Below are 13603 nucleotides of genomic sequence, written 5' to 3'. Positions count from 1 at the left end.
CATATTTCCACTCTAAAATGAAATTAAATAGGTGTATTAGAAGCTCTTTAATGCGCAGTGACACTATGTTACTATTATATACTACTTACTACTATTATTATAATTACTATACTACTATTAGGCACACTATACTATTCTCAGACATCTCACAATCGCAGAGTGCAATGCAAAGCTAAAATCAGCAGCCAGCACGCTGTAGTCATTTTGTCTAAACTTACACTCTTCGGCCTCTACATCTACATAGAATATATACAGTTGTTCTGACTGAAGTTAATTGTTAATCAAACACTTTGACAGGAATAAAAGTCAGATGGATTTTTCTAAAAGACATCAAACAGATTTTTTAAAGTAGTGGCCTGTACAAACAAATGTACTAATGTTTCTGGTTTACAGATGAATTTGCATAAATCTCATCTCCACTGAAATGTGTTTAAATAAAGCAAATATCACTCATATTCCTTCAATGATACATTTTAAAGCTCCAGAAATGTCACTCAGAACTTTTACAACATTTCGATTTTCTTGTGTTCAGAAGTCAAGTCAAGCTTTATTTATGTGGCACATTCCATACACAGGACAACCCACTTTCCCATAAAGTAACAATGTAATCATACAGATGCAAGTGTGCGGAGTGCGCTTGCCTTGCTAACAGTGGACTGTCAGTTTACACCCACTAAGTGGTGACTGCTGTTTCTGGTCATTTTAAAAATAAAAAACTAAAATGCTACATTTATTTAGTTTTATGATATTTTAACATACTACTGTTCCAAAAGAGCTTTTTTTTTTTTTTTTAAGAAATTAAGTGAAGCTAAGTGGGGCCCTGTAACCTTAAATTATGTCTACCTATCAAAGAGACAAATAATACAAAATACAAAAAATAATCATGGCCAAAAATAGCTTAACACAAGTAACCTGGCTACATGCACTGATATCAAATCAAATCAAATCAATTTTATTTGTATAGCCCAAAGTCACAAAGTACATTTGCCTCAGAGGGCTTTACAATCTGTACAGGGAGTGACACCCTCTGTCCTTAGACCCTCGGTTCCAGTGAGGAAAAACTTGCCCACAAAAAACCTTTAACAGGGAAAAAACGTGCAATGGATGTCACATGTACAGAACAAATCAACACAAACATATTGTACAATGACTGATAAAATGACAATGAATCACAATGAATGATAAAATGATTACAGTAGCAAATCATTAACAAATCATTAACTAACTATAAACTGTAATGGAGATATGGTAACAATAATGACAGTAGTAATATATATAGTGGACGTCATGCAGGACCACAGCAGCAGCCACAATCCATGAGAACCTGCTGGACGACAGAGCACAGAAACTCCAGGGAAGAAGTTTAGTTAGTAACATGCATTAATGAGACATGTATGTTTACAGATGGTGAGAGGGAGTGAGAGGGAGAGAAAGAGGGAGAGAGGGAGAAGGGAAGAGTCCCCCGGCAGTCTAATCCTATGGCAGCATAACTAAGGGATGACCTGAGCCAGCCCTAACTATAAGCTCTATCAAAAAGGAAAGTCTTAAGTCTATTCTTAAAAGTGTTGACCGTGTCTGCCTCCCAAACCCAGAATGGTAGTTTGTTCCACAGAAGAGGAGCCTGATAGCTGAAAGCTCTGGCTCCCAATCTACTTTTGGAGACGATAGGAACCACAAGGAACCCAGCATCCTGAGAGCGTAGTGTTCTAGAGGGGTAGTAAGGTATTATGAGCTCTTTTAGATATGATGGTGCCTGACCATGAAGAGCTTTATAAGTAAGGAAAATAATTTTAAATTCTATTATAGATTTAACAGGTAGCCAATGCAAGGAAGCCAAAATGGGAGAGATGTGATCTCTGATCTTGGTTCCTGTCAGAACACGTGCAGCAGCATTCTGAATTAACTCCTAAGTCCTAAGAGACTTATTGGAGCAGCCTGATAACAAAGAGTTACAATAGTCCAGCCTAGAAGTAACAAATGCATGCACTAGTTTTTCTGCATCAACTTGAGACACGATGCTCTGATTTTAGCTATGTTACGTAAGTGGAAGAATGCAGTCCTCGAAATTTGCTTTATGTGGACGTTAAAGAACAAATCCTGATCAAAAACAACTCCAAGATTCTTTACAGTGGAGCTGGAGGCCAGGGTGAGCCCATCTAAAGTAACTAAGTCTCTAGAAAGAGAGTTTCTGAGGTGTTTGGGTCCAATTACAAGAACTTCAGTTTTGTCTGAATTTAACATCAGAAAGTTGTAGGTCATCCAACTATTTATATCCTTAAGGCATGCTTGGAGTTTAGTTAACTGAGTGGTTTCATCAGGCTTGATCGATAAATATAATTGGGTGTCGTCAGCATAACAATGAAAATTGATAGAGTGATTCCTAATAATGTTCCCTAAAGGAAGCATATATAAACTGAATAGAAGTGGTCCAAGTACAGAACCTTGTGGGACTCCATGACAAACTTTGGTCTGCATGGAGGATTCATCATTGACGTGAACAAACTGAGATCGATCTAAAAAGTACGATTTAAACCAGCTTAGGGCGGTTCCTTTGATGCCAATTCGATGTTCCAGTCTCTGTAAAAGAATTTGATGGTCAATGGTGTCAAATGCAGCACTAAGATCAGTACAGAGATGAGTCCTTTGTCTGATGCTATTAGGAGGTCATTTGTAACTTTGACTAATGCGGGCTGTGCTATGATGCACTCTAAATCCTGACTGAAAATCCTCAAATAGACTATTGTTATGGAGAAAGTCACACAGCTGATTAGCTGCAGCTTTCTCAAGTATCTTAGACAGAAAGGGAAGGTTTGATATCGGTCTGTAGTTGGCTAAGACCTCTGGGTCTAGAGTGGGCTTTTTAAGAAGAGGTTTAATTACAGCTACCTTAAAGGACTGTGGTACATATCCTGATAATAAAGACAGATTAATCGTATCCAATAAAGAATGACTAACTAGAGGTAAAACATCCTTGAGCAGCCTGGTTGGGATGGGGTCTAAGAGACAGGTTGATGGCTTAGCTGCAGAAATTATTTAAGTTATTTGATGAAGGTTGATGGGAGAAAAACAGTCTAAATACATATCAGGTTTTACAGCTCTTTCCAAACTTGCTGTATCAGAATGCAGATCAATGCCTCTTGAGGGCAAGAGGTGATGGATTTTGTCTCTAATAGTTATAATTTTATTATTAAAGAAGCTCATGAAGTCATTGCTACTTAGACCTAAAGGAATAGATGGTTCAGTAGAGCTGTGATTCTCTGTTAGCCTGGCTACAGTGCTGAAGAGAAACCTGGGGTTGTTCCTATTCTCCTCTATTAAAGAAGAGTAATAGGCTGCTCTGGCATTACGGAGAGCCTTCCTGTATGTTTTGAGATTATCTTGCCAGACTAAACGAGATTCTTCCAGTTTAGTGGCACGCCATTTGCGTTCAGATTTACGAGTCTCTTGCTTTAATCAAAGACTGCAGAATTACATGAAATTAATTAAACTGACTTATCTAGGCTTTAGACATAAACGTTTTCTCTTGTTATGTTTTATTACATTGGTGCACTAATTTTAATTTCCTCTTCAGAGAATTCATATTTTTCTGTGTTCATCTTGGTCATTTTTCAGACCTGTGTGGATGATGAGTATGCATTTTAAAGAGGGGTTCCTTCATCCTGGATTGCATCTTATATCTTGAATAGAAACAAAAACTAGTACACCAATCCAGAAACTCTCAACACTGCAAAGACCACCAACCAGGTCAGAGACAACACCAAGAGAAAGAAAAAAAACTCTTGCAAGTGGACTACGAGGAGCTGCAAGTGGCCCACATCATCAATGAGGAGAAGTTCACAGACGAGCTCCAGGCGGAGAAGAACAAGAGCAAACTTCTCCAAGAGGAACTGGAACGGCTCTGTATTTCATACCAAGTGCTCAATGAAATGTATGATCATGATGTTCCCAAAATCAGAGAGCAGGCTGATGCCCTTCAGCGTGATCTTGCAGCAGGCTGAAAACTCAGACAGCCATATAATATTTATTCAAATATTTCATTATTTCTACAATTAATTGTTTATGCTAAATTAATTTTCTTTAACATTCTCTGCACATTGATGTAAATGCTTTACACAACAATACACACTTCAGTCACAATGACATAAGGCCACACACACACACACACACACACACACACACACACACACACAGAGAGAGATAGAGACTGCAGCCTTTGCTGCTTTACAGTTAGTACACAGAGGGTTAAAAGAGATCCACAGAACACTCTGTGGATCAGAGTGTTCTTACTGGCTCGTATCTAGAGCATGTCAAGGTGCAAGGCGATTCCGCTTTGCACAGATCTAAGAACAGGTGTAATGTGGTCAGACATAGTTGCAGTAAGAATGTGTGCTATCACATTTGAAATGAACTGTAGTCACAGTGCAGATTTAGATCATATTAGTCAATAGGTCAATTTTTTGCAGTCATGGAGTCTGATACTACAGAAAGACTCTGAGTTTTAAGTGTTCTAGACGGTAGAAAGCTTCTCTAATGACACGATTGAGATGACTCATATCCAGATTTGTGGCTTCACTTTTCCAGAGAGAGAGAACTGAGATGAGTCTTTGCACCAGAGAGGACAGTTTGTGTTTAGTCTTTGTTCAGATGTAAAAAGTTCTCTGACATCCATAGATTATTATCAGCCACACACTTAGTTAGCTATAGGTAAATATTTTGCAGAGTAATGGTAATGGAAAACAGTTAGCAGTAATTGTTGCATCAGCATTGTTCTTCTTCAGGAGGTTTGAAGAACGCATTTTAATACCTGACTGATTAGAGCAGTTCATCATTTTAATACCTATATGTGCTAAGCTGTTGTACAACTGGACTCTACTCGCTGTTACAGCTTTTTCATATTTCAACTCATATATACCCCTCACACACTGTGAAACTACATGACATCTGTAATGTCAGTTCACTTTTCAAGCAGTTGGGAAACAACACACACATACACACACACACACACACACACACACACACACACACACACAGACACTACATTACTCCACAGAAGATATCGAAGAGATCGTTCTTAATATATCTGCACTTGTAAATTGACCATGGAGTTGTGTGTATCCACTATCCACAATGAAAACCAAGTACAGCGGAGGCTGATGGGAATAGGTTTTTGTATCAGCAGTGAACTGATCAAAATGATTATTATAGATTCTAATCATTAAAATACATCACCATCCTTGCCAGATATCTCCTAGTTTTGGAGGCTTTCATTTAGCCCCATCATCAGGTCAAAGATTCCATGTCCTAATTTTGCACACCAAATTCAGTAGAAGAATTCCATGGTAATCCACTGCATAGTTGTTGAGATATTTCAGTCTGATCCAACATTTTCAAGCAACCAGAGCTGGCGCCAAAGTTCTCAAAATGACACGAGGTGTCAACTGCAGGGACGAAAGTGATGTCATTTATAACTAGCAACTGTGTGTTTGTATTTACACTTGAATAAGAAGTGTCTTTATAATCATCTTTATCATTTAATTATAATGTATTAAAGACACCAGTTTTGTTCATGCTATTCATCGACATGACTTTGTGTAGGCCGACTTCATTGCACTGTGTGAAAATAAGGGGGTGTGTAAAAGCATTTATGCAGAGAAGAAAGAGAACAAAGTGTGCACAAATAAGGTCAGAACGTGGAGGACAATGATACAATACACCGGAGAGAGGGAGGAAAGACAAAAAGAGAAACCACAGGGGTTTTCCTGTCCATCATCAACACGTTGCATAGACTGCCATCACATATTAACAGCCTGAACTTCAACTGTTTGGTCTAATTCAAACAGTTTGTGAATCATCACAGAATATGGAACTTCAAATCATTTAATCTTACATCTCTCGACATGGAGAGATGTACAAAAAGTAGTTTTTTTAAGCAGAGAAATTGAAAGCAAATATCTCCAGATCACAGATCTGTGAAGCATAGAGCATGAACACACTCAGATCACTTGAAATATGCTGTGAATGGTACACAACATATACTCTGAGCTGAATTTACTTAAAGCATTGGAGAATGTGTGTTCACATATTGATTTATCACAGATATTGTCCACTATACGTCAATATTAAAACATTTTCTTAGTGATGTTCACTGTTTCAGTGCACTGAGTTTTGGACAATGAAGTTTATTATTATTATAGCAGGCTTTCTTTACATATCTTTGTCAAGAGGGAGGGGTCATTGCAAAAATAACAACAAATAAATAAATAAAAATAGAATATTAACCAATATTGAATTGTTTACTCCGCGTCATCTGTATCAGCTACAAAATCCAGCATCAGTTTCTAACACAGTTTAGTTTGAGCTGCGTTTTGGGTTTAAAGCTCCATTGTGTTACTTTTCAATCATAAAATAACAGTTTAATAATTTGAATGTTACACTGACTTATAACAATGCTTTTATCCATCCATTTTCTTCCACTTATCCGGGGTCAGGTTGCAGTGGCAGCAGGTTAAGCAGGGTACTCCAGATGCCCAGAGCAACACCAGAGGCATTCCCAGGCCAGATGGGCTATGTAGTCCTTCCAGGGATTTTTGCGTCTGCGTTGGGGTCTCCTTCCAGTTCCTCCTGCCCAACTCCTGCCTAGGGGGCATCCGAATCAGATGCCTGAACTAGGGCTGGGCGATATGGCCTAAAAATAGAATCTCCGATTTACGTTTTTGTTTTGTGCGCATGTGGAAATGGCCACACCGTTTCCCCAAAATTCATCATTTTGATAACTGTTACTCAGGAAGTCTATGTGAACAGACCTACCAAGTGAATTGGATGAAATCCCTAGGAGGAGTTCGTTCAAACATGACCCCTTGTCAAATCAGGCCAAAAGTCAATGGAGTCTTGTTTTTTTGTGGAAAAATCAGCAGCGTGGAGTTTGAGGCTCCGTCACGGCCACGCCCTCTGATAAAAAGTTGTGAATTTGATAACTTTTCATTGTGGACGCCTTGAGAACACACACGGCTAGTTTCAAGCACATCGGATGAAATCCCTAGGAGGAGTTCGTTCAAATGCGACCCCTGGAAATGAGGTAAAAACGGGAAAAGGCCAAATCTGAGCAAAATTGGACGCCGTACGCTTCACTGTCGCCCGGGGCACCAAGAGACTTTTTTGTGCGTCTGGGCATGTTACATACTCCCACCAAGTTTCGTGCACGTGGGCAGATGCTGGAATGCACTGGTCGTGCTGCTGCCTTTAGTTGCCACTGACTTCCGACAAACTTTACAGTGGACAGTGGTTTGCTCGGTGTCATCTGCTGTAAAACTGAGCCACTTCCATACCACTGAGGAGACGGTGCCTTTTTTGGGAGCGAAGTTTTGGTCACTCTTAGCATGTGCTGCCATGTTGATGTTTTGCCGGCCTCTGAGGAGAAGAGATAGGTTTCGCACTCTATCTCTAAAGCTGAGCTCCACCCAGTGGAGGAACCTCATTTCAATCTTATTCTTTCACTACCCAAAGCTCATGACCATAGGTCATGGTTGGAACATAGATGGACTGAAAAATCAAGACCTTCCAGCAAAGCTCCCTCCTGTACCAACCAACCCGTCGGTCAAGATCACGCTCCATTTTCCATTTTCCTATCACTCGTGAACCCCCCCCAGAAATACTTGAACTCCTTCGCTTGGGGCAGCACTCAGCTCACTCCCAACCTGGAGGGAGCATTTTTTCTGGATAGATGCCATACGCCATCACAGCGAGTAAACTACTGTCTTATGATTTTGTCCAAATCCAGTCTGTGGAATTTGACACTAACCTTGTTCGTGGGTTTCAATTCTAAAAACTCCAATAACATGAATCCCTAAAGATGGACCTGTCTGTGTGTCAGGCAGTTGAAGAGGACAGTTAAGGGACAGGAAATGAACTGAGAACTATAAAATATATGAACCACAGTTAGTGCATCATTGTACACACCTCCCTCGCTCTTGCATCTGTAACATGAGTCCAAGCACAACATACTTCTTCGTTCTCCGCCCATTGTTGTTCACGTCATTTGACTTTCTTGCCAAACAGGACATGCTCAGAATGCGTGGGAGGGAACCACAGCTAAATTTAGCCTCTTGCCACAGACATGTACACAACAAGGACTCCTCAGGCACTCCTGCCCTGAGAGAGTGGGCAGCAACAGCCACTCCTCAGCTACACCACACATTGAGCCCAAACAGACAGTAAGGAAACACAGACCCTGAGACTGTCTGTGGGAAAGACTCAGAACTGAACCAAACCAATCCAATAAGTGTGTCCACTGTGACAGGCTTTAAGTAATGTACTTGAGTCATCTCACACTGCCTAGGAACTTATCATGAAATCATACATGACGAGTGTATTTGGTCACTGTCTTTACAGTGATGGGTGTCACATTCACAGTCATTTCTGATTGATTGCCAATCTCAAGAGGGTGTCTCTAACATCTACGAGCCAGCCCAATCCTGTTCCCTAAACTGAAATTCATAGATTACTAAATAGTTTTTCCAGTTATGCTGTGGTAACCAACATAGTCACTGCCTCACTTATGGTCAGGTGCTTTTAAAGAATGGAGTTCTACATTTATCTAGAAGGTGCAGGACAGTGACACCAGAGTCCAGAGTTCACATTAGGATCTTTCCTGAAGCTTAGCCAAGTGCTGAGTGTCTAAACCATAAAAAGCTTAATGATGCTGCAGTCAGCCGTGGAGAAAAGAGAAATAGATGCTTGACAAAGATGTGCTGCAGAGAAAGCCAGTCGAGATCACTTGTCCAGATAAGGCCTGCATTCTTTTACCTAGCAGAGGAATATGGAACATGCTCACCTCATGAAGCTGTGGCCAAAGGATACCTTTAGCACAATGTATGGCCGGTTAATATACAGTCATAAATAAGCGGTTGTCAAAATAAGTGTACAGTGCTGCTCAAAAGTCTGTGAACCTCTTGAGTTTTCTATTGTTTCACCCTGATTTCTTTTTTTAACTGGAACCATTATTTTTATATGAAATAACAGGTGTATGTTTATCAATTCAATATACTCTTTTTTAAAATCAATTGTGTATTCAAGACTAATTAAATTAACTAATTAAGATTTTGATCGACTTATGTAGATGCAAAAGTTAGTGAACCCTCAGTTGCATTACTCAAAACAAGCAGGTAAATAGAATCAGGGGGGACAAAATGCTGGCTAAATTAACCACTGAAATGGACCACTGAAATGAGAGATGTTTAGGGAAGATATTGCACATCACTGATTGAAGGTATGTCTATGTTTATGTTTTATGTTTAATGTTTTTATGTTATGTTTTTTCATCTACCTGTGTTTTAACTGTACTTATGTCCATCCCTGTATGTACAATTGAGAGCAAAGAGAACCAGAGTTAAATTCCTTGTATGTGTACACACACCTGGCCAATAAAGCCATTCTGATTCTGATTCTGAAACAGAGATAAAACCAGGTCACTTTAGTCTTACCCAGGTGAACCCATACAGATCAATCATGCCAGCAGGAAGCGAGATCTCAGACGACCTCAGGAAGAGGGTAGTGACAGCACATTTGTCTGGGGAAAGCTATAAAGTCATCTACACAAGAAAAACGATAAATCAAGTAAAAACCAACCCAGACATAACATCTAGAGATTTGCAGACCTTTATTTCTGCATCTGGGACACTTGTCCATGCTTCCACAATAAGAAGAAAACTCAATCAACACGGCTTACATAGAAGGGTTGCTAGGAAGAAGCCTCTGCTCAGAAAAAAGAACAAAGCTGCCCGTCTCAACTTTGCTAGAGAACACCTGAAGAAACCTGAAGCCTTTTTCCAATCTGTGGACAGATGAGTCCAAAATTGAACTGTTTGGTCACAACCATGTTTGGTGAAAAGTAGGGATGCACCGAAATGAAAATTTTCGGCCGAAACCGAAACCGAAAAAAAATTAAATGGTTGGCCGAATACCGAAACCGAATATGAAATGCGGTTGTTACATTTTTCACAATTTTTTTTACTATTGCATAAATATTTAATATCCTTCAAATATTCCAGTAGAATTTCCAGTTAGTATAATTATTATTTCATTTATACTGTTAGAAAGCCCATGTTGTTTTAATCACTGTTAATTTGTTCTTGAAAGAAATAATATTTAGTTTTATTATATTTCCGGTGAATTTCCAATTTTCCCACGTTCATGAACGCATCATAGTCATGCCGACGGTTATTGAACGCACCTCGCATGTGTGAGACGACATAATGTAGAGAGAAGTGTATAGCTTTGCTAAAGGGGCCATTTTCGGCCGAAAATTTTCGGTGGCCGAATTTTCGGTGCATCCCTAGTGAAAAGTCAACACTGCATTGCAACCAAAGGAACCTTCTCCCAACAGTGAAGCATAGTGGTGGGAATGTTAAGCTCTGTACCCAAAAAAATCTTTAGGCCACTTATGTATTTCAATTGCATAGAAAACTTCTATCCATTTGAATTACATAGTTTTAATATAAATGAACTAACAAAAGCAAGTAATAGGATTTGTGTAATAGTACTCATAAACTCAAAATGACTGCATTCATTTTCACTGCTGTTAAAGGTTTTTTGTGGGCAAGTTTTTCCTCACTGGAACCGAGGGTCTAAGGACAGAGGGTGTCACTCCCTGTACAGATTGTAAAGCCCTCAGAGGCAAATGTACTTTGTGACTTTGGGCTATACAAATAAAATTGATTTGCATCTCATGACATACAGAGCAGGTCTAGATCGTACTCTTTATAATATTATCTACAGAGTCCCAACAGTTCCAATGGTACCATGTGCACCGTGCCACAGCAGTTTTTCACTGTGGTGAACTTTGACTATGTAGTACACCGAACCTGGCACCAAGTGCGGTACAAATTGCGTTGGGTTTGAAGGGGCCATTACTCTGTGCCAAACTAAATGACACAACATCAAGGAACCAGCTAAAATCATGATATAACCCGAGCCTCAGAGGATAGAAGAGCTGAGTGGATACAGTTTATTTTTCATGGCAGTATTTGTGCATATTTTACTAGGGACTGCTAACTGTTCAAACCCAAAGATAGATCTATTCTGTTACCAGCTGTTTGTGACCAGACTTCAAACTTTAGAGCTGTAAAGTTTCAATGTTTTATGTTGTTTTACTGTTTATTTTTAATTTAGTTATGAATTTTTTTAGTTATGAACTTGGCTTTAGCATGTTGTGTGGCTAGGTGGCTTTTCGGGAGTGGACATGTTAGACTAATGTTGAAATATTAAAGGACAGTCAAGTGAAACGATGTGAAAGTCACGCATCACTTGTAGTCAAATCTATGATGACAGTAGTAGGTTGGATGCCGCTAACTGTTTTTATATGGAGCTGTAGCTACGCGTGAAAAAGTCATGATCAAGCTGCAGGAATGAAGTACAACAAAGTTACCACAAGATCCAGGAACGACAGCACTACTGATAAGCATAGCTGGTGTATCAGGAGCATTTTCAACAAGCAAGAAGCGCGGTGTTCTTCAAACCCTGCAACACACTTAGACAGACACTGGTCCACCCAAAGACTGTAATACCCAAAAGCAATGTGGTGTATGCTGTCCAATGCAGTGAGGAGGGCACAGACCTATAGATCAGTGAGACCAAACAGCCACTCATCAGACAAATGGCTTAACACAGGACGGCCGACTCATCAGGACTGGACTGGGATACCCTTTTAGTGACGATGTTCACATTTTGGAATGCTGTCCCTTCATCCCTTCCCAGGAGACTGAACAGCAATTCACACTTCAATTCAATTTTATTTATATAGCGCCAAACCATAACAAAAGTTATCTCATGACACTTTTCATACAGAGCAGATCTAGACCGTACTCTTTATAATGTTATCTACAGAGACCAACAATTCCTCCATGAGTAAGCACTTGGCGATGGTGGCAAGGAAAAACTTCCTGAATCCAACAACTATCGTCCACACCATACCTCATGGCACTTTGCCAATTGTCAACAGTCATCACAGCAATGACAAGCACTAACGGACCAAGTGGAAACTATGGCCAGGTCTACAGTCCTGCCAAGGCTAAATACTTGGATGTCCCCACCAGTCAGTTGGAACTGTTTTTTGTAAAATGTCTTCATGGATCTACAACTGAGTCCAGTTGCCCAAGGTTTAACGTTTCATGAAGAGAGATGACCCGGAAGAAACATGCAGATTGCTTTCCACTGACTGGTTGAAGACTGAGTAAAAATTAAAGTGACCTAGATTTTTTCTTGATTGATTACAGAGCTAATAATCAGAAGTCCTCAGGTGATGGTACTTTCCATCAGCCACAACTCAAAGTCACACGTAAGCAATATAATGACAGAACTCAGACATAAGAAGAAGTGTTAGAAAAACTAGTTGAGCAAATGTCACATTAGACGTCAGGCTGAGCTCAGCTTCAGACACCTGTCTGTAATATGGGAGCTTTTTGTTTTAGATGATCAACAAACTGTTTTGAGATCACTTCTGAAAAAGTTCCACAGCTGTTCACGCAACACAAGCAGTCCTGTTACTTTGTATCTCTCTCTGACTCTGATATTCTCAGCCACTGTAACATGTCTCTACTTAAGTCGCCATTTTGGTGACATCACCCCAAAAATCACAATAATGTTAACATGTGACAGAGTGTGACAGTGACAGAAAACAGTGCACCTGTTTCCTTTCCCAGCCTCCACAGAGACCGTCAGAGGCTCCCCACCTCTCCTGGACCGTACCTCTAAAGTGCGGATCTCCTGCCGGGTGAGGTCGTTGGATGCGGCGCATCTGGTCCTGAGAGTCCGCAGGCTGGAGATGGAGATGTCCACCAGGTTCTGGATGAGTTGACAGTGATGCAGAGCCTCCTCAGCTGCTCTTGGTTCGGCTCTGCTGCTGTGGACCATTCTGTCCTCTCTGTCCATTCCTCCACATTGGCGCGGTTTGTGTCACAAACAGCCTCGAGACGTGTCGCACGCGGGCGCTTCCTCTAAACAATTCATATTTTCAGAGTTCAAGTTTCCGTGTTTGTTTCCATCAACGAGACAAGACTCCCCAAAACTCACCAAAATAAGAGCAAGGAGGCACAACGTTGAAGCCACTTCCTCAATGTGTCCTTCAAAGTAAAGGCCGACTAGAAGAAGCTCTGAGTGACATTAAAAAAGAACACAGTGCAGAAAAATAAAAAAATACAGTCAAACACATATTCGAAAGAATAGTCCTGAACGACCTCAAAGAGGATTTACAGTTTATGGAGCAACAAAATAAAACAACACTGAGAAACTTCATAAAATAACAGATTTGAAATCATGTTGTGTCATTGACTTAAAAAAGTATAGAGTTCCCTGATGGACAGTGAAGTAAACTGCTGCCAACTGTAGCTGCTGTTAGCTAATGTTAGCTCAGTATGTTAGCCGGGCTAAGGGTTTGTGACGCAGGCGTTGCGCTGATGTTGAGTGGAGTCGGTGTCATGCCAGAACCAGAGTCAGACTAGTGGGCAATGTGACAGGGCTCAGCAGCATCTATGGACATAGTGACAGAGTAGAAGAGAGCGAGCCAAGAGTAAATCTGGGTCTGACTTTTAGTCACTGGCAAGGTTCCTGT

General features: G+C 40.3%; 1 protein-coding gene across 5 annotated transcripts in view; it reads right to left on the bottom strand.

The window, feature by feature from the left end:
- LOC104931385 (kinase suppressor of Ras 1) overlaps positions 1-13079 on the bottom strand; it is a 47800-nt gene extending 34721 nt beyond the window's left edge. For 4 of the 5 annotated variants that reach the window (XM_027280843.1, XM_027280844.1, XM_027280847.1 and 1 more), the window contains exon 1: positions 12742-13078. In XM_027280843.1, the coding sequence (XP_027136644.1) occupies positions 12742-12924 (183 nt within the window). In that variant the 5' untranslated portion in view covers positions 12925-13078. Of the gene's footprint in view, positions 1-12741 lie in introns of all 5 variants that reach the window. The other variant, XM_027280846.1, reaches the window with a different exon arrangement.
- Between the last annotated feature and the right edge of the window lie 524 nt (positions 13080-13603).

Source organism: Larimichthys crocea, chromosome VII (assembly GCF_000972845.2).
Source record: "Larimichthys crocea isolate SSNF chromosome VII, L_crocea_2.0, whole genome shotgun sequence".
Lineage (NCBI taxonomy): Eukaryota > Metazoa > Chordata > Actinopteri > Sciaenidae > Larimichthys > Larimichthys crocea.
The sequence above is the reverse complement of the archived record's forward strand: the minus strand, read 5'-3'. Positions and strand labels throughout refer to the sequence as shown.